This window comes from Natator depressus, chromosome 7 (genome assembly GCF_965152275.1).
Source record: "Natator depressus isolate rNatDep1 chromosome 7, rNatDep2.hap1, whole genome shotgun sequence".
NCBI lineage: Eukaryota > Metazoa > Chordata > Testudines > Cheloniidae > Natator > Natator depressus.
The window spans coordinates 40,762,719-40,789,101 of NC_134240.1; the positions used below are offsets into that span (position 1 = coordinate 40,762,719).

General features: G+C 35.8%; 2 protein-coding genes across 4 annotated transcripts in view; one reads left to right on the forward strand and one right to left on the reverse strand.

Annotated features, from left to right (window-relative positions):
• OGN (osteoglycin) lies at positions 1 to 24,910 on the reverse strand. Its single transcript, XM_074958214.1, has 7 exons — positions 24,734 to 24,910; positions 23,826 to 24,078; positions 16,002 to 16,098; positions 12,499 to 12,657; positions 10,079 to 10,281; positions 7,448 to 7,543; positions 1 to 6,803 (listed from the first exon to the last, which is right to left on the reverse strand). The coding sequence occupies exons 2-7, from the start codon at positions 23,994 to 23,996 to the stop codon at positions 6,636 to 6,638; spliced, it is 894 nt and encodes a 297-aa protein (XP_074814315.1). The 5' UTR covers positions 23,997 to 24,078; positions 24,734 to 24,910; the 3' UTR covers positions 1 to 6,635.
• Positions 1 to 26,383, forward strand: part of CENPP (centromere protein P) — a 310,225-nt gene that overhangs the window by 37,297 nt on the left and 246,545 nt on the right. The gene's annotated exons all lie outside the window — the stretch shown is intronic.

Consider the following 26,383-nt stretch of genomic DNA (forward strand, 5'->3'; position numbering starts at 1 on the left):
AGGTCTTAGACAATAAAAATATCGTATAAGTAATAGTAAAAACCAAAAAGTCACAACAGTAATTTCAAGGTCTGAATGTTAAGTACTGTATTTGAAGGTACATACTATTGTTGTATTAACATAATTATAGCATAGTTTGGTAACTAGTAAAATAGCTGTCTGTAATGCCGCGAAGAAGCAAACAGAAAAGAACTTATCTAAACAAAAACAACATATTCATTAAATGAAGAGATAGCAAATTAAGATTTATTTATGGAGAATGTATCTGAGGAGGGGTTATGTATGGTAAGGTTAACACTAGTTTAGTTTGATATTACATGGTTCAAGAGAGAGTAGGGGCTTAAATTCATTAAAAGATCCAAGAATCACTATGACTTTGCTATGAAAGAGGTGCCATTGAACAGAATTGTGAAAGTGAACTGTGATCCTGTACAGTTTTCTTACAAGCCATGGAACTTTCATGGTAATACAATTTTACTTTATTTTTTTTAACTGTAAGGTTTTAGATGAAGTTTCCAACTGTTTAAAGGATGTTCTGCCATTGAATAAAGTTGTGTGATGGCTTTTAGGCCATGAGAATATTTTTTCTTGACTTAGAAAATAGCCTGAACCCTCTTAGAGGTATTTCTAATTGATTTTTCTTATTTTTTATTCGTGTCCATAAGTGTGCTAGGCATTTGAATGAACACACAGTGCTTTTCCCTTGTTTTTTTTATTTCAACATGCTCAACTACAGTAGGCATATGCCAAACTCATTTAACTAACTTATCAACATTTTTTCTTAGCCCCAAGATGACAAATAGATATCATTGTAAAATTTTTAAACTATAAAAATAATTATACATAAAGTACATTACTCACCTTCTTAAATACTTCCCTAAATCAGTTTTACCACCTCTTTTTTTTTTTATGACTTTCTTTCCTGAACAGTAATTTTCTCTGAATTAACTTCAGTTCATCCAATACCTAAAATCTGCTGTGCACCATTACTTTTTTCTACACTTAGCATAATTTTTACTCCTTTAATATCTTCTTTTATGATTACAATTTATTATACTTGTTTTAAGAAACACACTCTTTCACATCACTGTTCTGTATTGTTCCTCCAGTACATTCATAGAGGTTTTTGCTCATGCGATGCTCAACTCCTTTGTTTTTGTTGCTGTTTCTAACTCCTGTTAACAGGGTTGTGTAGAAAGCTTTCAATCATTGACTGACTTTCCTCCAAATGTCAACCTGACCTCCAAATTCATTCAATCTCTTAGTAATAGAATTAACTGACTACACATGGCTAAAATATGATCTATCCTCCCTCGTTAAACATTTTATGTACAGTAAAGGCTGTTGATATTATCATGGAAGTTCCTTGCTAGTATTCTTCCAGCTAGTGCAGAACCCTTCCGAGGTATGCTCAGAGGTACAGTTCAAGAGTGATACTGGACATACTAGCATGGTGGGCCATTTGCTCCTGGTGATGTTGAGGTAATTTTATCATGCTCAGATATCTACTGTCCACCATGAAATACTGTACCCTTTTCTGTTTTCAGCTGTAATGTAACAATGGAGATTATCTGTAACCCAATTATTTTCTGATGCATAGGGAGATTTCCTAACTGTGTCCTGGAGCAAGAATGTGCTGGGTAAAGAGTAATATCTTTTATGGTATGAAAAATAAATCTTTACCATCACTAGCTGATCTAGCAACTGAGTGATCATGCAACCCTGAAGTGCTCTAATCCCTAGTATCACTGTACACACAGTTATTCCTGTTCCTCAATGGGGTCTTATATGAAGAAGCAGAAAGAAGGAAGTAGGGGAAGACATGAGGGCATATGGATCACTGATGCTAGGAGCTGCAATGATGCTTTATTGGTCCTTAGTTCATGTGTGTAAATTCCATGATAGCAGCCATTAAGTAGGTAAACTCCACGAATATAGTAACTTTCTACAGTAAATGTCACTCATTCTAAAATCCATTTTGAAGTTAAAAAGGGGGCAGGCTTGAAAATAATTGCAACTTATTATGCTTGTTTTAAGAAACAACTCTTTTAAAAACACCAGCAAAAGTGATCTTTTTCTCTTCCCATGTTTTGTAACTAAATAATGATAGAGCTACATGCATTCTTATTTTAAGTTGATCATTTTTAAAGCTTAAAACTTAACATTTAAAGAGATACTGTCAACTTGATGTATTTTAAAATTGCCTTTAACAATTCTGTTATCTGACAAAGGACCTTGCACAATGTAACTTGCTTTTTTTCCCGTCTATTTCTGTTACACTGATATTTTAAGGGACTTCTCATAAGCAATTATGTCTTTACTAAATGTTTATGCATGGAAATAGTGAAACTAACTATTGACAAAGTGCTGTCAAACACAAAGAGAACACAATTGTTTTTGTGTGTTTTGTTTTTGTTTTTTTGTTAATTTGCAATTTTTTTAATGTTAAGCGTTATGACATAAGTTGATTGTGGCCTTTTACACAAAAAGTTTTTTGAGCTATTGAAAATATTGTCATCTGAAAGTAAGATTTTTTTTCCATTATGCCTAGAAAGACACAAAAAAAGTATGCCTCTTGTATGAAAAATCCAAAATTCATATGGAAATATTGGTCCTACAATTCTTTTTGGAGCTAGCTTTCAAAATAATTATTAATTTCCTTGTGAATTAACCCTTATATTTTTCCAAAACATACAATTCTGCTTGAAAGAATATTTTCATTAAAGATTAGTTTTAAAATGGATAATTAAGAGAAACTGGTAAGACAGACCTAGTAAGCCAATTTCATATCTGGTATAAATCATTGACTTCAGTAGAGTTACATCACAGATTAATTTGACCCATTTTGTTCAAATGAATTAGCAGAATATGAAGAAATACTTTTTTTTGACCAAAAATGTATTCATTAAAAAGTTTTTGTAGTTTTCATATTTAGGCATATGGTTCATTTAGAAGTCTGGTAAATATACATATTAAAACCCTGACATCTCACTAAGATACTACCTCAGATCTTAATCCTTTTGAAAGCCATTTTCACTTCTCTAAGTCCCTGAATATTACATGCAAAAGACTTTATTAATGAACATCTTGGAAAATAAAGAACAGAAAAGATTTTCTTGCTTCAATTCTTGGAGTTTATGATGCACAATATTAATGTTAACTAATAAGTAGTAAAGACAACAAATGGAACACTCTTTGTCCATCAGTATGACAAATGTAATGATTCTAAAGTTACTTTCCTTTCTATGAAAAAAATTATTAGAAGAGGATTAAGAAAAACATACTTTTTGGGGACCCTTTTAACTTTACCAAGCATGATTAATGAGTATAGACCTGTTAAGAGACTTAGAGGACCACTTGTTCTTGACAACATTGTGATAATTTTACCAGACGTATAAGGGATGTTTTCTGATATAGGAGAGACAGCAAGCAGTTCAAAGGCATCACAAACAATCAGCAGAAAAAATGATAACTTGCCTGCTAAGGTATATTTTTTTGCTTTATTATTAATGCACAAAAGGGTGGGCAAGCAGTGGTTAAAATAGTACTGTTCATACTGAAAATAAAAAAGGATACACCTACACTAAAAATAAAGATGGATATTCAGTTTACAATAGACATCTTAATCTATGGGCCTAGATAGAGCATCACCATTTTGTCTGTTGTATTAGATTTTGTATGCATGTAATGACCAAATGACTTTGCACAGTATCACACTGAAGCCTTTTGTTATAGGTTCACATTTGGAAATAATGATAGTGTTGCTTATGGTGTGTTTTATTGTCATATGAGGAACCACTCTGAAGATGAGGTTTTTGTTTTGATGATTTGCTGGAGGGCAATAAAATATTAGTAATTGGGAGACATGAAAACAGTGGTTTGGAGGGCAGTTTTTTATTTGTTTCAAATGTCTGATAAGGAATTTGGAACAGTCAGCTGCTTGGGTTGCCACAAGTAACCAGTTTGTTTTTAGTAAATGCCGCAAATATGTGATAGTCTCCATACAAATATTTCCTTTGGGGTTTGAAGCAGTCACAGGTGGTTTTTGTTAGTTGCTCATTTATAGAACTTTCTGTTTAAGAGCCATAATAATTTCATATTATTAGACTGGAAGATCAAGCTTGTTTGAATTTTGTACACATAAAATGTATACTATACATGGATGTTATGTAGTTGATAGGACTGTATTTAAAACTAAGTGATATAAGAACTGATGATTGCAGTAAAATATTAAACTGACAATGCAATGATAGTTATGTAGTCAGTGTCTGATTTTAAAACAAGCAATCAATAATTATCACAAGAAAGTAAAGAGCAGTGTACTTGGTTGGCTTCCCAGTGAGTTTATAGCATGTGAATAAATGAATAACATAAATATGCAGATGCAGTTGTTTTAAAGTGACACTGTCAAACATTACAGTTCCAAAATTTAACTTAACATAAGAATGTTGTAATCTCATAGAGATTGTTCTCCAGATTTTCTAATATGTATAAAAACCTATTTTCTCATAGGAAAGCAATCCTAAACCAACTTTAATCGTTGTTATTTGGTCCTATTTATGTATGGAAAGAGCTTTCTCAACTAATCAAGGTTTGGAATGAGATCAAGATATATGGGCCTGCTACATATACAATATTATTACTCTTATACTGGTTATTGTTATACATTGGCCACTACTAGGACAAAGAAATGTTTTTCTTTTTTCCTTTTAGCATCAGCTTGGCTTGGACTTGGAATATAATCGTGGCTGCTGTGGGGTGGCTGTTTTTCTTTTATGTTTTATTAAAAACTTTAAAGCATATGAGTTTCATGACTCGGAGTAATTTTTTTTAAATGGAAAATGAAAATCAAGTGTTCTAGCTGCTAGTTAATTCATCAGCCCCAACAAGAGTGATAGATTTAGTTTTCAAAATGTCAGGGGATTTAAAAGAAATAAAAATGAAACAATACTGGTGCAAGTGTGATTGTGATTTTTCTTAATTATGGATTCAAGATTAAAAATATCTTCTGGCTTATTTTTATTTTTTAAATAATTATAATAAAATAATCACTTTCTTCTCCAAGAAAATTAAAACCAGCCAAACAATTTTTGATTTTGACACCACTAAAAAGCCTATTAGGTTTCAATTTTCATAGGTGCACAGCAACAGTACCTCAGGCTTTTAATGAGCACATAACAATATTCAATTCAACTATATTAGTTGAGCAGGATATAATAGCCCATAATGCAAGCACTGTCATATTATTGTTTACTTAGGTTGGAGATTAAAAAAAAGTTGTTACTGTAAACTGACTTCGTATTACTGAGGAAAAATAGTGATTCCAAAGTGAAATACCATTATGTATTTGAAATTTAAATAGCTACTATTTTATTATTTGTATAGTTATAAAGTTGAGAACTTTTCGTATTTCAGCAAGCTCCTTTTATATATCACTTGTCCAGGAAAAATAAGTCTAGTATTAGTGATTAGGTTTTTTTGTACATTTGTATTTATGAAGCTGCTAGGCCAAATGAGGACTGTGCAAATTCCTATTGAAACAAAGAAACATACAAAAACAGAAAAAGAAAAGAAATCTGAAATTGTGTATTTGTGTTAAGTCAGAATCAATATCTTTAGGGTGTAGTTATCTTTATTTTAATCTGAACTGTAAGTCAAAAGCCCCTAGCATTAATATGAGACTATGTCCCTTTGTATTGCTTGGTTCTGAAAAAAGCTAAAAGGGTAAAACCATGTTGGTAATATAATTGTATTAGGTTTTTATAGTGTTTTACAGTTTAAGATAGAACCAACTTTGCATTTTATTCCTAAGCATTTTAAAAAGTTTTCTGTCTCTTTTTTACATTTTTCCAGTAATTGAACTATGGCTTCTATTCTAAAAAGTGACATTGTACAAGTCCATCTTTATTTTTTCTTAGTGAGTTCCAGTTGAAACTTTCTTGGTTTACCAAAAGGAAAAACAAAGTTCACCTGCTCGAAGCCTGATCTAAACTCAGTGGTTTTCCTGATCAAGACAAAGAATTAGAGTGAATCTGTGCTTTTTACAGGTCATGGATTTTAATCAGTAATTAAAATGCTTTGAGCCAGATTCTGGTTGTAGTTACACCAGTGCAACCCCATTGCCTCCAACGTGCAATTGAGGTGCCGCGGGTGGCTGTCTCTTGGAACTTAATCAACAATTCTGCTGATGTGCAAGCCAGAATAACATTCTCACAGCTGTGTTTGCTTTGCAGTGTTAGTATGAATATAGTAGTTCAAACTTAAAGCCTGATCCTGCAATCCTTATTCATATGAGTATTGCAATTAAACCACTGAAGTCAAAGGAATGATATCTATGAGTAAAGGATACTTGCAGAAGTAAGTGTTGCAGGTTTAAGCCCCTACTTTTGACACTGTCATAAACCTACATGAATCTGAAAGTACAAGTGGTATTGGGTCTGTCAAGTGAGCAGATGCTGTTTTTACACGGTGACTTTTCAGACTAGAACCACATTTTTAACGTGATTAAAAGTTCATTAGGTATATAGAAAAACATAATTAGCAAGGGAAAGGATAGTCATTTAAAAAAGGAACAGGAATGATCATATGTTACCATACTTAAGTTTTTAGCATGTATAATTAATAGATAGTGGTTGTTAATATGTTCCTACAGGCAGTGTTTTCAAGCAAGAGAAAGCATTAGGATGCTTTGCCAAGATGACTGGGTTGCCTTCCATTCTTATCTCATCCATACGTGAACGGATATAACGTGTGTTGTTGGATTTGCAGAACGTGTCATCTGTGACTGAGGTTATGTTGTTAAACTGCAAAACAAAACAAGGATAGTTTGAAAATGTTTCAGCATCAAAACCTAGATGAAAGTATCTGAATCTTACCAATAATTAATTGTCTCTCCTTTTCTTGGTTTTTTATTTTATTGTTTTTGAGTTTGAATCTTAAGTTTGTTTGTTTTTAAGTCTTCTAAAGGGTTTATTTTATGGGTGCAGTTATTAAGCAGTAATTTTACATTGGTACTGAAATCCAGTACATTTTGTTGACAAAGGGTTATTCTATTGCTCATTGTGGCCGGGGACTGCCCTTGAAATAGAGAAATCAACAGTGTTTATAGACACAGTAGTGACAAGTTGCAGTTACAATCAGCCACCAAACAACTTTTGTGGCTAGGAGACTTTCTATTTTACTTTATTCTGAAGAATTATATGAAGTCTCAACTACTTTATTGCTTTTTTAATGTTTCAGAGATAGGATGAGCACATGTGCTGTGGTGCTAAGTATAGTTAGGTGCATGTCTGTACTAATGTTTAGTTTTCAGTGGAATGTTTTTGGACGATGGTAACACAACAGTGTGAGCCAAATTGAAAACAAATAATGAAAGAAAGCAAGAGTGGTCCTATTTTAGCTAAATCATTATCTGTGCCCTACAATATCAAAAAAAATACTTTGAGACCTGAAGGTGCAGAACACGCAGACTCTCTGGTAAGTTAAGAGGTACAGATTCCAGTGTATTATGTGCGAGATAGAGATATGACAAATTGGTCTGTTTCTGTAGAAAAGAGGAGAAAAAAAAATTAGTGTTGATTTTCCTTGATTACACTGTCAGTAGTTCAGTCTCTCCTGTGTCTGTCTACATGGGCAGCAGGTATAAAAGGCCAGGAGAGACTCAGCCACCCCGGTGCTGCTGCCGGACCCCCGGTTGTGGGGTTTGGCAGGAGAAGTTTTTGCTATATTATGCCCCGTGCAGGTTCCGGGATGGCTGAGGAGACAGTATGTGGTATTCAGCTTCCTGGGTTCATCGATAATCTCTCCCGACTCCAGAGAGATTACTGCTGAACCCAGGAAGCTGAGTAGCACATACCGCCCTGGATCCTGCATGGGGCATATCAAAAGCTTCTTCCGGATGAGACGCTTTTCCCTGGGGCAGCTTTGGGTATGGGGAGGGAAGGAGTAGCGGGCAGGCGGGGGGAAGCTCAGGACTTCGGCTGGCCTTGAGCTCCTCCGACCGGGGGTAGCGCAGGGTTCTGGGTGCGGGGGAAGCAGGGGGGGGCTCCAACTGTGGGGGGGGGCAGAAGGGGCAGAGCCAGGGAATCCACCCACCTCACATGCCTGTCTAACAATAGGTATAAGCATTTTTCTTCTGAATACATACCTTGGCTAATTATATGTCCATAAAGACATCCTGTATGAATGTTCTTTTGTTGGAAGTACTGTATGTAATATGCTAACACAGTGGTCTTAACTTTCCAGACCACTGTACCCCTTTCAGGAGTCTTATTTGTCTTGTGTACCCAAGGTACACCTCACTTCAAAACTACTTGCTAACAAAATCAGACATAAAAATACAAGTGTCACAGCAAACTATTACTGAAAAATTGCTTACTTTCTCAATTGTACCATATAACTATAAAATAAGTCAATTTGAATATAAATATTGTACTTACATTTCAGTGTATAGTATGTAGAGCAGTATAAACAAGTCATTGTCTGTATGAAATTTTAGTTAGTACTTGCTTAGCTAGTGCTTTTTATGTAGCCTGTTGTAAAACTAGGCAAATATCTAGATGAGTTGATGTACCACCTGGAAGACCTCTGTGTACCCCCGGGGTACGTGTACCCGTGGTTGAGGACCACTGCTGTAACATACTAAGAAATTGCTTGAACAGGATTTGTTACATTTTTGAGAGATTGAAAAGTTTAATAAAACAAGTTCTATTAAATTTCAAGCTTTAATGCCATAGCTTTATTTAAGAGTGTTTGAATGTGGCTGTGACTAAAATATCCTTTAGTATTAACCTTTCTTGGGAATTAAACCAATTAATATTGCTTCACGTTGTGATTGTAATGATTTTTTATTATTGTTGATTGTTGCTCTGTTAATGTGTTCCCCCACTTTCCAGAACCATACTTGTAGCTGAATACCAAAGTGGGCTATGTCCTTCTTGCGGTGAAGAATTTTGGATCATTACTGGGGTGAGCCGGTGTCATGGTGCTTTCACTGACTCTTCTATTTTGAGTAATCTCTTTTTGCCATATATCAACAAGTTTTTCTGGGTTGCTGTGCCAACAACCTGACATACAAATTCACAATTAGAACCAAATCAAGCCCTGTTGAGTTTAGTTACGTAATCACAGCTTATTATGTAACAATGTAATAGCTCTCCATAGCTGCAGAACTATTTCCATACAAAAACTTTAAGGTGAAATTAAGGCTACAAGTATTTTTCACTAAGAGCCTTATTGGAATTGTTAGTAAACCTGAAGATGCTTAGCTCCATGTTCTCACTTCTCCTACCTGCATTTCACAGACTCTTAGGATAGTCCTCAGATCCTCAGAATTCCCAGCATTAGTAGTTTTCTTAGTCCCAGACAAACCAAAATAAGCTATTCAGGCCTGGGGTGAACCAATGGAAGCTCATTTAAGATTTAACAGGCCTCCTGAGTCATGTGGGTTGGGGAAAATTGTTCTCTCTTGCAGATAATCAGATTTTCTTCCAAAGCCCTCTTCTTACAGAACTCACATCTATAATGCTGGAGGAAGGAGGTACTGAATAAGAACACAGGTAGCTGTGGGAGACCAGGGTGTCATTTTCCTCCTCTGTAGATCTGAGGTCTTCAGGAAGGACATTTCCTCTGGAAGTATCACAAGGCTTGGAGAGGTTGTTGGTCCTCCTCAAATCTTTTAGGATAAAAACTCTTTTAAGAGTGTCTTATTTCAGGAGCTCCTGTCCAATTCACTTCCTAGTGTGTTAAAAAAAAATTGAAATTCTGCCTTGGCCCCTGATCTGACCTACCAATTTGGAGGCCAAATGTACTTTTTTTTTATGTTGATTTTAGAAGTGAGGAGGGGCAAAATTGGACTTAAAATGAAACTAATGTTTGCATAATTAGCAGAGCATTGCTGTTGTTCCATGTACCTTAAATAAAAAGCATACTGTTTTAAAAATCTGAAAAACCTCCTATACCTGTGCTCAGAGTCTTACAGTAAAGTTTACAAATATTTAACAAACACTACATCTATGATAATGGTTATTTATCTAAGTTTATGTAAATTACTCCAATTTTTATAACCTCTGTTACTTACCTTGAAAGCATTTGCTCTGATACCTCTACTCTTAATTCTGTTGTAGTTTGCATTAAATGTAATTAGTTTGGGGGGCAGAATTGGAAGTCTTATCAGTTTATTTTCAGCAAGTGAAAGTTCTTCTAATAACAGAAGCTTTGAAAAGGCACCATCTTCAATTTCTTCTATCCTATTTCCACTTAAATTAATTCTTCTTAACGTAGCTTTATATAAAGGAAACAAAAAAAATTTATTTTTCATGGTATGTAAAATGCAGTAAAGCATAATATACTCCTATTATAAGTGGCTCTGGTAGAAATGCTTATAAATATGATTGCCTAACCCTTTGCATCATAAGTCCCTGTTTTCAGTTTCTTATAACTTTCTCAAACTTTAATTGTTTGGGCTAAAATTCTCCACAAATGCCTTAGGCTGAAAAACACAAAACAAACAGTTCAGCCACTGCCAAGAGCCAGGCTATGGAAAAATAAGTAGTTTTGCCCAGTTAAAATTATGTACATCTAACCATTTCATTGAGAAGCTCTAGTGCAGTAGTTCTCAAACTTTTGTACTGGTGACCCCGTTCACATAGGAAGCCTCTGAGTGTGACTCCCCCTCATAAATTAAAAACACTTTTTTATATATTTAACACCATTATAAATGCTGGATGCAAAGTGGGGTTTGGGTTAGAGGCTGACAGCTTGTGACCCCCCCATGTAATAACCTTGCAACCCCCTGAGGGGTCCTGACCCCCAGTTTGAGAACCCCTGCTCTAGTGCCTCCATCCTTTAGAGGGGAACTTGAAATTTGCCACAGAAGTTGCCCGGGTTTTAGGGATGTGCCTCCTGTCCCTGTGGAAATCCACCCAAATGTGGTCAAGATATGAGCATCTGAAAAACTCTCAGTTCACACATATTCACTCAAGGTTTTTAAAGAGGCTAACAGTTTAGTGGCTGATCCACACAGAGAATAAAAGCCTACTACTGTTATTGGTTACTTGTTATCTCAAGTTATAGAGGTCTGTGTTGTGGATCTAAGGGTCCTGTTCCAGATGACCACCTATGTGGGGGGGTCAGGAGGGTGCCATTTGATGTAGTTTCTGTTTTTTCTGTTTGTTGTTTTAAAAAATAAGGAAATTACATTGAAGAAAACTGTTAAAAGAAGAATAAGGTTGCCAAGTTAAACACTCAAAATTTGGAAATGCCATAATAGTAGCTGCCTGTGTAACGTTAATTCAGTCCCCTTGATGTGTATGTTCACTTTAATTGAACACACAGATTCCAAGAGGTTTATTCTATCCCCTGATAGGGTGAATATAAGTAAAAAGGCATGTGAATTTTCAACAGAGATGTCCTTCCAAATGTTAATTAGTCATTGAAGTTAAATAGGTAAGTAGAAACAAAAGCGGTCTTTAAAGTCTGACAAAATCCCCTCTCTTTTTTCTCTCTACACTGTTGGCCTTAGTAGTGTCACCTAAGTTATATAGTCATTATGTCTTTCAGCCAAGAACATACTTGAATTTCTACGGTAAAAGATAAGCATAAAAAAAAATAAATAAAATAAACTTTCCAGGCCTTCTTCACATTTCCAAAAGAATCACAAAAAGGAGCAAGCCGAGTTCTTAAGACAAATGCTTTTAAAGTCACTTTCAACAAAGAGGAGAATAGATAATACTGCATATGAACAAAGAGATTGACTTGACAGTGTAAGAGAAATCTTAACTTGTAGAATTTCTTTACTTTTGAGAGCTTGGTATTTAATTTAAACACTTAGCATTGTATTAACGGTGACATGCTTAACTTTAGTTAAGACCAGGTTTCTCTGCTGAATGTCCCTACTAATTAGTTAGGGAGAGCGGGGCAATCAGCACAGAAAAAGGTTTAAACTAATAAAAGTGTATATTTTCTTTGCCTCTCTGAATTCCTCATGATACTTTCTGGTTCCTTTAAGACAGTCCAGATTGAGACACAACACTACTTATGTGGTTCATAAAAAGAAAAGGAGTACTTGTGGCACCTTAGAGACTAACCAATTTATTTGAGCATAAGCTTTCGTGAGCTACAGCTCACTTCATCGGATGCAGACTAACTCGGCTGTTACTCTGAAATATGTGGTTCATGGTATTTGTAAATTAGGGTAACCAGACATCCTGATATTATCTGGACTGGGAGCTTTGTCTTATACATACAACTATGTTCCCCTCGCTCCCCCGCCAGCCATAGGTTAGGCTTAGCTAGGTTTTCAGATTTGCTTTTACAATTCTTTTCTAATAGTAGTGTGTTATATATAATACATATTAATGCAATGATGGAGTTCAACAATGAATATGAAATGTATCTTGTTTTGGTATTGACACCCTCCCCCCATTCCATATGCAAGGAAGAATTTAACTTTAAACTATAAGCACATATCACCTAATCAAAACGTCTAAATATACTTACGAATATCAGCAAAATCTGAGACTGCCACTCTCTTTATTTTGTTGAATCGTGCATAAAGGTAGGATGTTTCCTTTGGCAGAGGGGGAATAGCAACAATATCAATTTCTTCACAGTATACCGATCCACTTAAACACACACACAGCAGACAAGTGGCCAAATCTGCAAACAAAGAATTTGATTTTCTTGTAACAGTAGAAAGCTAAAAGATTGACAATCTTTAAGACAAAACATAGAATTTCACTGAGTTAAGGTTTGTCGTCTTTCAGGATTTTATATATTTGTTCTCAAAGTAGTATGGTCAAAAAAGATGTCATGGTCATCAAATCCTTTCTCTTAGAAAAAACATTCCTTGTATTGAGAATTGCACTTTTCTACCTACACATTCTAGCTTCCTTTTTCTAATCTGTTCCTGAAGCACCATTTATCAGAGTTACTCAGCTATGTTATTGAATTGGTTTGCAATCATTACAGATGTGTATGCATTCAGTATAATTGATTGTAATGTCACTCGCCTTCCTTAAAAATGATTGCTTTCAAAGTTGAACTTATGTTAGAAAAAAAAAATCTTAGAAAAGCAAAAGCTTCCATGTGAACCAGTCAAAGAGTGAGACCATAAATCACCTTACATCTTATGAGCATGGCCTATGTGCTCTGTACAAGCTGTACATAAATACTTCAAGAGTCTTGGATCCTGTGGCAGATTAGAAATTGCTGGCCAGTTTGATTTACATAGAAAAATATAGGTAATGAATTAATTTATTAGATGAAAAAAGTGAATTTAATATCCTAGGACTTTATTAATTGTATTTACATTGTCACTGCTGTTTTAATTTACATTGTGCCAAAGATTTTTATATTAACATAACTGCATTTTAGAAGTTTGTATAGGTAAAGTTGAAGATTTTGTTGAGTAGGGAAATACTTGGCGCTTTTGGCTCATTGGGAGACATTTTGGGAAATGAGGGAAATGTCCATTTACTGGTTGTGTCTGCTAAATTAATTAGCAGTGAAATACTTAATGTTGATGTTTGACTTTAGCTTCAGAAAACTCATTTGCTATAATGGGGCAGTTTGTGCCTTTGACCTTTCGTTTCAGATATTCTCAGGATGAAAACTATCAATTTCTAGTTTCCTGTTTTCAAGGCTGGAAAGAGACATGTATAAGAACAGGAGAATATTTGGATTCTCGAGCACAATTCTGTAGCAAAGGATGCTAAGGCAAATTGCACATTCATGAAATCATGGAATATTCAGGCCTTGCCTCAAAGTTAATGTTGCAGCTTTGAATTCAATTGTGCTACAACTTTTGTTTGTTCTAATCTCTAACTCTTTGTGGTATTGAAACTTTTAGTCATCTTCTACATATATCTGGATCTGGTGCATAGGTGGTACTTGTCTTTTTGCTGTCCACCTAACAAAGAAGTTCCTTCTAGATCAATTGGCAGTTTTTGATACTCATAACTAATGAAGTCCTGATGAAATGGCTGGTAGGTATGGGCAAGCTGAGAATTGGTAAGTCTTCAGTTATTTCTTTCCATTGAAAGGTTCCTGAGGTTAATACTGGACCCCATTCATTAGCCTTGCATTCAGTCTTTTGCCTGTGATTTCAGATCTCTACCCTTAGACTCCTTTTGCTCATTTTGTATGTGAATACAGGAAATAGTGTAGTGGTTGGAGAAGCAGTGCATGACTCTTTCATTGGAGTTGGAGGGTGCACTCCTAGCTTTGCTCACTGTTGGATGAGAACTAATTGGCAGATGATTCATTTCAGAGAATGTTGGTTGGCTAGGGAAATGTCTATAGATGGTGGAGGCTATAATTATTCCTTGATTAAAAGATTTTTATAGATTTGCAACTTGAGGATCTTGTTAAATCATTGTTTGATCCTGGATTTCTAGATAGAAGTCGTACCCAAGAGTGGTTCATTTAATTTATTTTATTTTTGGCAAGGACATGGGGGCGGGTTATTTGTGTTTTTTGGGAGGTGGGGTTTTTATTATTTTTTATTTTATTTATTTTTTCCTTTCACATGTGGATCACATCATGGTTAATTACAGAAAAGCTATTTGTGGGGATACACTTGAAAACTACTGGGAAACTTGAGCTAATGGAGAATGTAGCTGCGGAAACCTTAACCATGATCCTTTTGTGGAGTGTGTTGTGCCCAATTAATTTGGATTCTACTTAATTTCTGGATGCATTTCAAGGTATTGATTGTAACGTATAAACTCTGTCAAGTTAAGCTCTGTCTAGCTACAGTACAGACATAGTCTGCTCCTCTCTGAAGTTGAAGTGCTGAGAGCAGATAGCTCTCCATAGAAGTCTCTCTACTTTTTCACTTCACCCGTTGTCTAGCCATGCCATAAAATAGACAGCAGGAAATGGATGTGGTGTAATTAGACTGCAGTTTTATTCACTGAAGATAGCTGAAAGAACTCTGCAATAAATTGTATAATTCAGGTCATGATTATTTCCTTAATCACTTCCACATAATCCCCATCTGGTCCCAACCATCCTGTTGCGCGGCTAGAAAAGGAGAGGTATTGGCTACCTGCTGTTCCAGATGTAGGAGTCCCAACACTCCCTCTTACACAGGTCCTTAAGGGATCCTTTCTTTCAAATCCTTTGCCAGTCCGTTTTATCTGATAACTGTATCTGTTCCATAACACTTATCTACGCTGGATATCTGGCACAATTATTACTTATGAAGTTGTGACATTATAACCTAATCCCCACCCCCAAACTCAAACACACACACCTTACTGGGTCCCAGACCTACTGTGAGGAAGGCAAAAAAAATCACCCCACCCTGTCTTGGACAATCTGGTGGTGAGGGAAAAATACATTTCCAGCTCACCAAGAAAAAGGGCGACTACAGTAATGCCTACAGCCGGCCGTATAGAAATCCAATTATTTTGCAAATGTTATGGGTGGGTGAGTGGGAGCTGCCAGCCTGATCCAGGTTAAAGACAGCTTCTCTGTGGGTGTGTGGGTTCTAAACACCCTCCTTACATTCCAGTCTGCAGAAAGGGCAGTGACCCCTCCACTGACCTGTCCCTGTTCCCCTCACCTATTGTTGAGAGAGAGCCCTTAAAGGGTAATATCTCTTTATGTCTGGCCAGCCAGCAAAAGACTCACCTCATACAAGCTGCAGTGAGCACGTTTCACTTCAACACGAATTAGTTACCTTATTTTTGCCTGATTGTCTAGTTCATATTGTTAGCTTTATTATGCTTCCATTTGACCATTCAATATGTGTCTTTGCCTAGAGGATGTGATAGGAGCATCAGATAAACTGGGCTGCATGTATTCAGAATGTATCTGGAGCTTCTTTAAAATTTCCACACTGGAGTTAGCAGAAATCCCACTGAGCTCATGAAAACCTTGTTTATGAATGAAAAGATGAGTGCTATATGCAGTTTTCCTTCACTAAACTCTTATTTTTTTTAATGTGAAATATTTTCTTTTAGAAAGCTTAATATTGTAACACTTCTATAACTTACCTGTATCTTTGGTTGGTGGTACTTTAGGTACACTCTCATCTCTCTGCAGTTCCAGCTGTATGTTAGAGTCAGGAGAAACAATCATGTCATCTTTTCCCTGTAAGAACAAAGGTAATAAAAATGAAGAGTTCATGAAAGGCAAACCATTAAACCAAACCATTAAAGTCAAACTTTAATATTGTACTACTGTTTAAAATGTGCTGCTTGCTATTCTTATAATGAATACTTCTAACTGAAAGGAATTAGAGAAAAACATTGTTTATTTGCATTTGGACAGCATTTAATATATACCCAGTTTCCCCTTTTGTTTGTGGGTTTCGTACACAGAGAGGAGAAAGAGAAGCATTTCTTAAATAATAGGAAAACGTTATAAAACAACAAATAATGAGGAGGAGGAGAATATGAAACAGGAGTATACCTGAAACTGCTCTTAACTTAATCTTAGAAATTGGCTAGATTTCAAATTGGCCTTAAACATCAGCATTCAAAAGACTATTTGCAAATAGATAACAATCCTAATACACTGAGACCATCTATATATAGTACATAAATAGTCTTAGTAAAATAAAATACTCTTCTGAATAAAAAGTCAGTGAGAATTTTTCTCCTGAAACATTAAACGTGCTAACATCTTTTATCAAGTGTATGTAAACTTTACTTTCCAAACCTATCCCCTTGCAGATATTTGCCCCAGTTCAGCAAGGTACTTTAACCTGGTGACTAAGTGTGTGTCATTCCCTCAGTAATGACTAGTTGACATAGAGGAAGATAACATATTATTGCTATTAGTTACTCCATTAGCTTAGTTGGTAGAGGTCTCTGATTAATGGAATGATGCCCAGTTGGAGGGAGGTCTCAAGCGGAGTTCCATAGGGATCTTTTCTGGGTCCGGTGGTGTTTAACAGCTTTATTAATGAACTGGATGTAGGAATAGAAAGCATACTGATCAAATTCACGGATGAGACAAGGCTAGGGGGAATTGCCAACACTTTGGAAGATCGAGCCAAAACTCAAAGGGATCTTGATAACTTGGAGAAATGGGCTATAGGCAACAAAATGAAATTTAACAAAGACAAAGGTGCTACACTTAAGGAAGAAAAACCAAATGCACAGATAAAGAATGGCGGATAACTAGCTTGGCAGCAGCACTGCTGAGAAGGTTCTGAGAGTTGTGGTGGATCACAACCTCAACCTGAGTCAGCAATGCAATGCTGTTGCCCCCCCAAAAAAAAAAAAGCAAATGCAATTTTGGGTTGCACTAACAGAGGCATAGCATGCAAATCACCAAGGGAGGCGATAGTACCGGTCTACTTGGTTCTGGTTAGGCCTCAACAGGAATAGTGTGTCCATTTTTGGTCACCCATGTATAGAAAAGATGTAGAGAAACAGGAAAGGATCAAGAGGCGAGCGACCAAGATGATCAAAGGGATGGAATGCAAGCTAAATGAGCAAAGGCTGAAGGAACTGGTCCATGTTTAGTTTGGAAAGAGGAGATTAAGAGGGGAGATTATAGCAGTCTTCAAATGCTGGAAAGGCTGCCATAAAAAAGATGGAGAAAAGTTATTCTCTCTCACCAGAGAGAGCAGGGCAAGAGGCAATCGGTTCAAACAACAGCATAGCAGATTTAGATTAAATTTCAGGAAAAACTTCCTAACTGTAAGAACAGTTGGACAATGGAACAGACTGCCTAGGGAGGTTGTGGAAGTTCTTTCACTGGAGGCTTTCCAAAGAGGCTCGATAGGAATCTGTCTTTGATGCTTTAGACACGACAAATCCTTCATCTTGGCAGGGGGTTAGACTAGATGACCCTTGCGGTCACTTTTAACCCTATGGTTCTGTGATTCTAAGAAAGATCCTTGACTCTACTCCTATATTTTGTCTTCCCTCCCTTTTGCACATTAGTGCAGCTGCCAAAAAGGACTGAAGCTATGGAGGCACAGGCAAGATTTGCACATAAGTATTTAAAAAAGAAATTGCCTTTTTACATATAAAATCTGGTGCCATCTGACAACTTTCTCGTCCCTCTGAAAAGTCACTAACTCAACACTCTGACAGGTTTCAGAGTAATAGCCGTGTTAGTCTGTATTCGCAAAAAGAAAAGGAGTACTTGTGGCACCTTAGAGACTAACCAATTTATTTGAGCATGAGCTTTCGTGAGCTACAGCTCACTTCATCGGATGCATCCGTTGAAGTGAGCTGTATCTCACGAAAGCTCATGCTCAAATAAATTGGTTAGTCTCTAAGGTGCCACAAGTACTCCTTTTCTTTCAACGCTCTGAAGCACACTAAGGGTCACTCCAAATAGCTGAAGGTTTATTTTAAACACAAAGAGGTAGTGTTTGTATCCTGGTTGTCATTTGTTAATTGCAGTAAGTTAATAGGCTTCATCATAGTTATTCACTTCAGAGAATTTTTATAATCAGTCCAAGCCTTAATGAATTAAAACTGCTGATATGAATAACAATAACTGTGAATCACAACTTGCAATGTGAATGAAATATTGATATCTTTACACACACCCTAAAAAACCTAATCTTCAAACCTTTATTATGAACTGAAATTATATTATAATAGAAAAAATTCATGGTGCTACACAGATATAATGAACACATCTTAAACTTCTGAGTTAGCATTCTTCTTTTTTCATTACTTGGTATCATTCTCTGTCCTGGAGTTTACACGAACCAGTTTGCTGCCCCTATTCCTCCCATTTTTAAGTCATTCTTTGAAACTTTCAGATGTCTTTCCTCTTCCTTAAATAACTTAATTGGCCCCATGCACCCAATAAGCAAATTTATATTGGGCCCCATCTCCTTTGTTGCTATCCCTGATGCACAGAAGGCTCCCCAACTGTACCTTATCTCCCCACTCCTCTTAAAAGAGCTCTGGCTTTGTGCTTTGCTCCTCTTCCTGCTCCCAACCTATGAAAATAGTCGTGGCCCAATCTCTGCCCTGCCCTTTGCCTCCATTTTTCCTTCTTTGAAAAATGTAGGGTCTCAAGTTACTTGGTTTCTCCTCTCCTTCCTCTTAAAAATCAACTGTTAGCATCTAGGCTACTCTGGTTTAGTCCATCCTGTTAAAGAAGCACCATGGTAGGGCTAGAGTTCTCCTTGATCCTCTTTTCAGACTTAACTGTTCCAAAAAACAAACAGAAAACTGGAAACACACCCACTGACAAAGCTGAACTCCATGCTGAATTGTCTCATTTTATTGGCTGATAAGCCCTGCCCCCTTTGTTCTGAGTGTTTGCTTTTAATTTTTAAGTAATAATTGTTGATCAAAACAAATTCTTTCTTTTGTAGAAGATTAAGCTTAGTTGACTCTGTAGGTAAAACAGTACATATGTACATGCAGGTTTATGGAGATAAGAGTTAATTGTGAAAATTAAATTAAATCAAAAAGGACTGACATTTTTTCTTTTTTCTAATTTAGTATTTGTGTTGACAGAATGGAGTTGTGCATCCAAAGAGAAAGCTAATAACATACAGTATGTTATGGTTTCAAATAATAAATGTTATAATCATTTTCATCTCAATGCTCATCTGAAGAATATACTATATTCACTTTAAAGAAAGGCTTTACAGTGGTGATCACTTACACCGCTTTAGTAAGGGTCTATTAGCATTCCTGTTAAAAATCAGTATTCTCAGTGTTTATAACTGAGTTTAAATACATTGCTACAGATTTAAATTGGCCATATGAAACCAGATTTTCAACTGGGCATGTACAAAAGTGATAGGCCAGAAAAAAATGTGGTTGCATGTTTTGATTAGGTTCAGTGGTAGAAATAGTCAGGAAGCAAATAGTCACAAATGATTGGGCCTTTTAAATTATTGATCTTTTTTTACCTCTTGTGTTTTTTTTATTTGGAATTTTGGAACATATTTAGACATAATTGTAGCATATAAGGAACTATTTTATTTTTTTCTTGCAAGGAAAAATTTGTCTGTGGAAAACTGATTTGATGGAAATAATGACTAGCTGCATTCCTAAAACTTTATTATGCAGAGTAGCGTATAGACTTTGCTTAATTATATGCACTGTGTATATGGAATTTGATTTGGGCATTTGAATCAGTCAAATACATAACTGCTGACATTTCCCGCATTTACATATATGCCTTCTCATTTTGCTCTTTGGTCATGAAGTAGTCTGCCTCTTATCAAAATAATTTAAAATTGCATATCATTTGATGCTTTGCCTGCTTATATTAAGCTTTAGTCTTTTCAGTAATTTTGTAAAGGCTGTTGACTTCTTAGGTAGCTATCAGTTTGTCATACATCTAGTTTAAGTGGTCTCCAGTCCTTTTGTTTGTGTGAATCAATGTTTTAATTGCAAAAAGACAACTATTCTTTCATTACTATGGTAACCAAATAAACCCAGGATATAGAAATGATTCACACAAATTTAGAATAAAGCAAAGATCTACTGTATGCTTTAAGTTAACAGCTGAACTATTGGAAGAAAGATGAAGTGAGAGGAATTAATGTAAAAACAAGTAAGATAAGACTTGATTGTATAATTGCTGCAATCCATAACCTATACTGATTGAGTAGAGGTGGTAGATGAGTCATTTCTAGCACAAATAGCAGAAATATCCAAAACACAAGATCTGGTAATAAAGGGGGACTTAATTATTGAGACATCTGTTGGAAAAGTAGTACAGCAAATCACGAAATTTCCAATAAGTTTTTGGAATGTATTGTTTCAGAAAGCAGACAAAATAACCAGGGGAACAGCCATTTCAGACTTGATTCTGACCAACATGGAAGAATCAGTTGCACATCTGAAGGTATAAGGCAATTTGGCTGAAAGTGGTTGTGAAATAATGGATTTCATGTTTCTAAGGAAAGGAAGAAGTGAAAGTGGCACAATAAAGACAATGGACTTCAAAAAAGCAGACCTAATGAACTTAGACAACTGGCAGGTAAGATCCCATGGGAAGAAAATCTAAGGGATAACGGAGTTCAGGATATCTGGCAGTTTCTCAAAAAGGCAATATTAAAGGCATAACTGCAAACCAAAATATGGAAAGAACAGGTTAAAGAGTATTTAGATAAGTTAGATATATTCAAGTTGGGAAGGACAGATCAAATTCATCTGAGGGTACTTAAGGAACTAACTGAAGTAATCTCAGAAACATTAGCAATTACCTTTGAGAACTTATGGAGGATAAATGAGGTCCCAGAGGACTAGAGAAGGGCAAACATAGTACCTATCTTTAAAAAGAGAAACAAAGAGGACAAGCAGCTTAACTTGTACACTTGGAAATAAATATACTGGAACAAATTATTAAACAATCAGTTTGTAAGCACCTAGAGAATAATAGGGTTATAAGGACTAGCTACCAGGGATTTGTCACAAACAAATCATGCCAAACCAACCTAATTGTCTTCTTTGACAGGGTTACTGGCCTAGTGAACGGGGGGGGGGGGGGGGGGAGCAGTAGATGTTGTATATCTTGAATTTAGTTAGGCTTTTGGCACAATTCCACATGACATTTTCATAAGTAATCTAGGGAAATGTGGTCTAGATAAAATTACTTTAAGGTGGGTGCACAAGTGGTTGAAAGACCATCCTCAAAGAGTAGTTATCAATGGTTTGCTGTCAAACTGGGAGGGTGTATCTGGTAGGATCCCACAGGGGTGAGTGCTGGGTATAGTACTATTCAATATTTTCTTTAGTGATATGGATAATGGAGTGAAAAATATGCTTATAACCCCAAGCTCAGAGGGGTTGCAAGCACTTCAGAGGAAAGGGCTAGAATTCAAAATGATCTTGACAAATTGGAGAATTGGTCTGAAATCAACAAGATAAAATTCAGTAAAGACAAGTGCAAAGTACATCACGAAAGAAGGAAAAATCAAATGGGGAATAACTGTCTAGGTAGTAGTACTGTAGAAAAAGATCTGGGAGTTATAGTGGATCACAAATTGCATGAGTCAACGGTGTGATGCAGTTGTGAAAAAGGCTAATATTCTGTGGTGCATTATCAGGAGTGTTGTATGTAAGACATGGGCGGTAATTGTCTCATTCTCCTCAACATTGGGGACGCTTCAGCTGGAGTGCTGTGTGCAGTTCTTGTCACCACACTTTAAGAAAGATGTGGATAAATTGGATAGTCTCCAGATAAGAGCAACAAATGATAAAAGGTGTAGAAAATCGGACCTATAAAAAAAAACCTTGAGAAAAGAAGACTGAAGTAGGGGACCTGATAAGTCTTCAAATCTATTAAGGCTGTTATACAGGATGGCGATCAATTGTTGTCCATGTCCCATGAAGATAGGACAAGCAGTAATGGGCTTAATCTGCAGCAACGGAGATTTAGCCTAACTATTATGAAAAACTTTGTAACTATAAAGTTAAGTTCTGAAATAGGTTTCCAAGAGAGGTTGTGGAATCCCCATCATTGGAAGTTTTTAAGACCAGGTTGGACAAACACCAAACAGGGATAATTTACATGTTTTTGGTCCTGCCTCAGTGCAGGGGGCTGGATTGGATGCCTGTCAAGGTGCCTTCTAGCCCTGCGTTTCTATGATTCTGTGATCTCTACTGCATTCTCTGAGCTGGTATAGCTGACTCGCCCTCTTTTACTGCTTATGTTAGAAAATAACTTAGCAATTAGGCTTGCCTTAAGTAAAAAATAACTTAAAAGCCTCTTAATATTTGGAAATTGCCACTGCAAATGTGTATACATACCATGGAAGTTTTCCTCTGGCAGTTAGCATTAAGCATTAAGTAAACAAATTAGCTTTCCTTCAGCCTGTGTGATCCCAGTTGTACATAAGAATGTAAGAATGGCTATACTGCGTCAGACCAATAGTCTGTCTAATCCAATACCATGTCTTCCTACAGTGGCCGGTGCCAAATGCCTCAGAGGGAATGAACAGAACAGGGCAGTTTATCAAGTGGTTCACGTCTGTCGTCCAGACCCAGCTTCTGGCAGTCAGAGGTTTAGAGACATCCAGAGCATGGGATTGCGTCCCTGACCACCTTAGCTAATAGCCATTGATGGACCTATGCTCCATAAACTTCTTCTTTAATTTTTTTTTTAATTTTTGTACTAAATCTTCCTTCCTTTTCTTGGGTATATCTCTTGTTGAGTACCTGACTTCCTGGGCATCAGGATTGACAGTAGCATCACTCACAATTTTTCATTAGGGGGTGCTGAGGAGTGTTGTAGTGCACGCTTTCTTCTCTATCCCCCTCAGCCCACACAAACAGAGTACTGATATTGCAATGGACTCCCTAGTGTTGCTTGGTAGGATACAGTTGCTCAGAGCTATTACAAACTATCAGTTAAAAAACAAAAGCGGCATTATATTACAATTGATTGTGTTCCAGCTCGAAAGAACTGCTATGGTTTATGATGACATATTACATATACGGTACATACTTTCATGAAAGTGTTTTAAATGCTACTATAACATCAAAACAAACAAAACTCCTGAATTAAGACTAACTACATCCTGATTTTCAATCTTAGGCTCACCTTGTTGTCTGTTGGACATGACATGTCCTTTTGAGACCTCTGAAATACTTGGGAATGTCAGGATAAGGGATCTAAGAATGGTGTGTCAGCCATCAATTTTGTGATTGCCTATATTCTCTGGGTTTCTCAGACGCTTAATCAAAACCATAGTTAAGAATGCTTTTGTGATTTTATTTTTGCTTTGCTTCAATTTTTAGGTGATCCACCTTTTCCCTACCATTTCAAGAGTTTTCTGTAAAATGTGTATACATGCATCTGACATCTAATTCATTCATAATGCTTGTCAGGTTTTTAAAAGATTATATAGCTAATTTATAATATAAATGAAATACCTTTTTCTTTATTGCATCCTGGGATTTGTCTTCATAATCTTGTTTAAACAGTTCTTCGAAAATGTCTGTATCATACTCATAAAGATTGAGTGACTCTTGTTGAATTGGAGGTACTAACTTCACCAAAGGCACAAAGAAAAATAAAAAAAACATAGTCTGGAAAGTCGTCATTTTAGCAGAGAAAATGTGTCTGGCTTTTTCTGAGCTGGAGAAGAAATGGTAGTGTTGACTATCGAGAACACTTTCTTTGTGACTGGAAATAAAAATGCAATCTGTCAAAACAATATTTAAAGCCTAGAGGACTTGTTGGCAGGGATTTCTAACGCATAAGAAACAGGGATCAACTTTTAACTCTTGGCATTCTTTAATTAAATGTTAGCCCTATAAAAATCTGCACTTAACAGCAAAAGATATATTAAAAAGTAATAAATAAAAGTTTACTAGTTTCCAGATAATGAAGGCAATGCTAACCTCATTGTTGTCACTTACATTTAGCAAGATATCATATTTCTTTCATTTTTGTTTGATAGCCAGAAAATTTTGTTAAACAGTATTTAAAATACTTGGCAAGCATGTGGTTGAATGGTTAAAAAAAAAAGAAAGAATCTTATTTTGAAGTTCAAAATAATGATTTTCAAAGCTAACTTAAAATAAGAAATTTGTGGTCGTTTGTTTATGGAAACTTTGGATTTGAAAATGAACAAAACAAAAATGCGTATAATTTTTTTTAAAATTGAGGGGACTTAGTTGTACCCCTTACTGAAAAAAGCAAGAAGTAATAAGTTTCTAAGTAAACTTGAAAGGTTTCTACTGTACTTTCCCAATGAAACTGATACAATAGTTCCTTTAGTTAAAACTGTTTTAGATGAACTGTGGATTAAGATGTTTTCTTACAAAAGAACACCTACCGTTGTAGCAGAGTTTGAGTTTTCCTGTGATTTTCTTCAGTATAGATATTCTTATCTATGCATTAATCCCATGTGGCTGAATAAGAGAATAAAGCTGTGGTTTATTTCCAAGATGCTGAAATGAACAGTACTTCAGAGATTGTCAGCTTTAAACACTTCCCATGAGGTAAAGAAGGCTGTGCTAGCATTCTTTCCCCTGGGTGAGAGGTAGTATTCTGGAGCAGGGGGTTGTACTCAGAATAATTTTAATAAGTGGTAAATCAGTCTAGTTCATCTAACTTGGAATATTATCTACTAAAACTGGTCATATTCAATGTGTATTGCTCTACCATACCTAATCATTTCACCTCTTTTTAGTAAATAAAATATTAATTTATGAAATGAAGACCTATGTATCAAGTCATATGTTTTTCATTTTGTCTAATATTTTAGCTAAGAGACAAAGGAGCTGCTTTCTGACTGAGATGAAGATAGAGTACATATGTTTGGGCCTATCAGAGGGGTAGCCGTGTTAGTCTGGATCTGTAAAAGCAGCAAAGAGTTCTGTGGCACCTTATAGACTAACAGACGTATTGGAGCATAAACTTTCGTGGGTGAATACCCATTTCGTCAGATGCATGTAGTGGAGCCACAGAACTGTTTGCCGCTTTTATATGTATTCTATATTAGTCACATTTATGAACAGTAAAATGTTGCATTACAACTTGTATTTAGAGAAGGTCCAAGTTTTAAACATGAAATGCAAGTTTGTCAGCATTAGCAGATTCAGACTTTTTCTGTACTTTCCGTTTTGATACTTTCTCCTAGTGATATTACGATTAACACAAAAATATACAATTTATGTGTTTTTAGGAGGCTATATCTTATAATTTGCAGTCTGGTAATTCATTAAAGTATGTATTTTCAGTGACTTCATAGACAACTTGTTGGAAAGATGTTTTTACAATGAATGTTTGTTTTGGGGAAATTCTATATTAGCAATTGAGGAATTTTTAGTAATTTGCATCAAGGCTTATGATTTAGATATGAAGGAGGAGCACCAGTTTTCTAAATGTCTGTTGCATACCTTTTTTTGTCCTTTTAATTGTTATATATTTTTGGCAGACAAGGTAAATGGGAACCAGATGACTGACTTTAAAGTTTGCAAAGTTGCTTTTTTGAGTCTTTAAAAAACATACAGCAAAAAAAACAACAACACATTTTTGGCAAAGTACAAAGTTATATTCCCCTTTTCATTTAGACTACCAGTTTTCTTGGAAGCTCTATCAGTTGAGAATATATTAACACTGGGCGTAAAGGGTGAACCTATTGGGGATGGAGGTGACATATTTTTCTAATTACTTTATTGTTAAGAAACCAGATGTTTGTCCTGAAGCTCTCAGTGGGGAAATGAATATTTTTATATGCAACATCTGCTGCTTTTAAATTTCTGCAGTTTATAGCCATTCACCACTCAGAAACGTGATTTGTTTTTTAAAAATGTCTGTTGACTTCTTTCTATATGCAAATGAGGCAAAATGTCCTAGATATGATCTCAGTTGTCATACCATAATCACATTCCTAGTATGTTATGAAACATGGGCTGCAGTCGGAGCATCTTGAATCAGAATCGCTGTTATAACATAAAGCTGAAATAACTTTCAGGCTGAA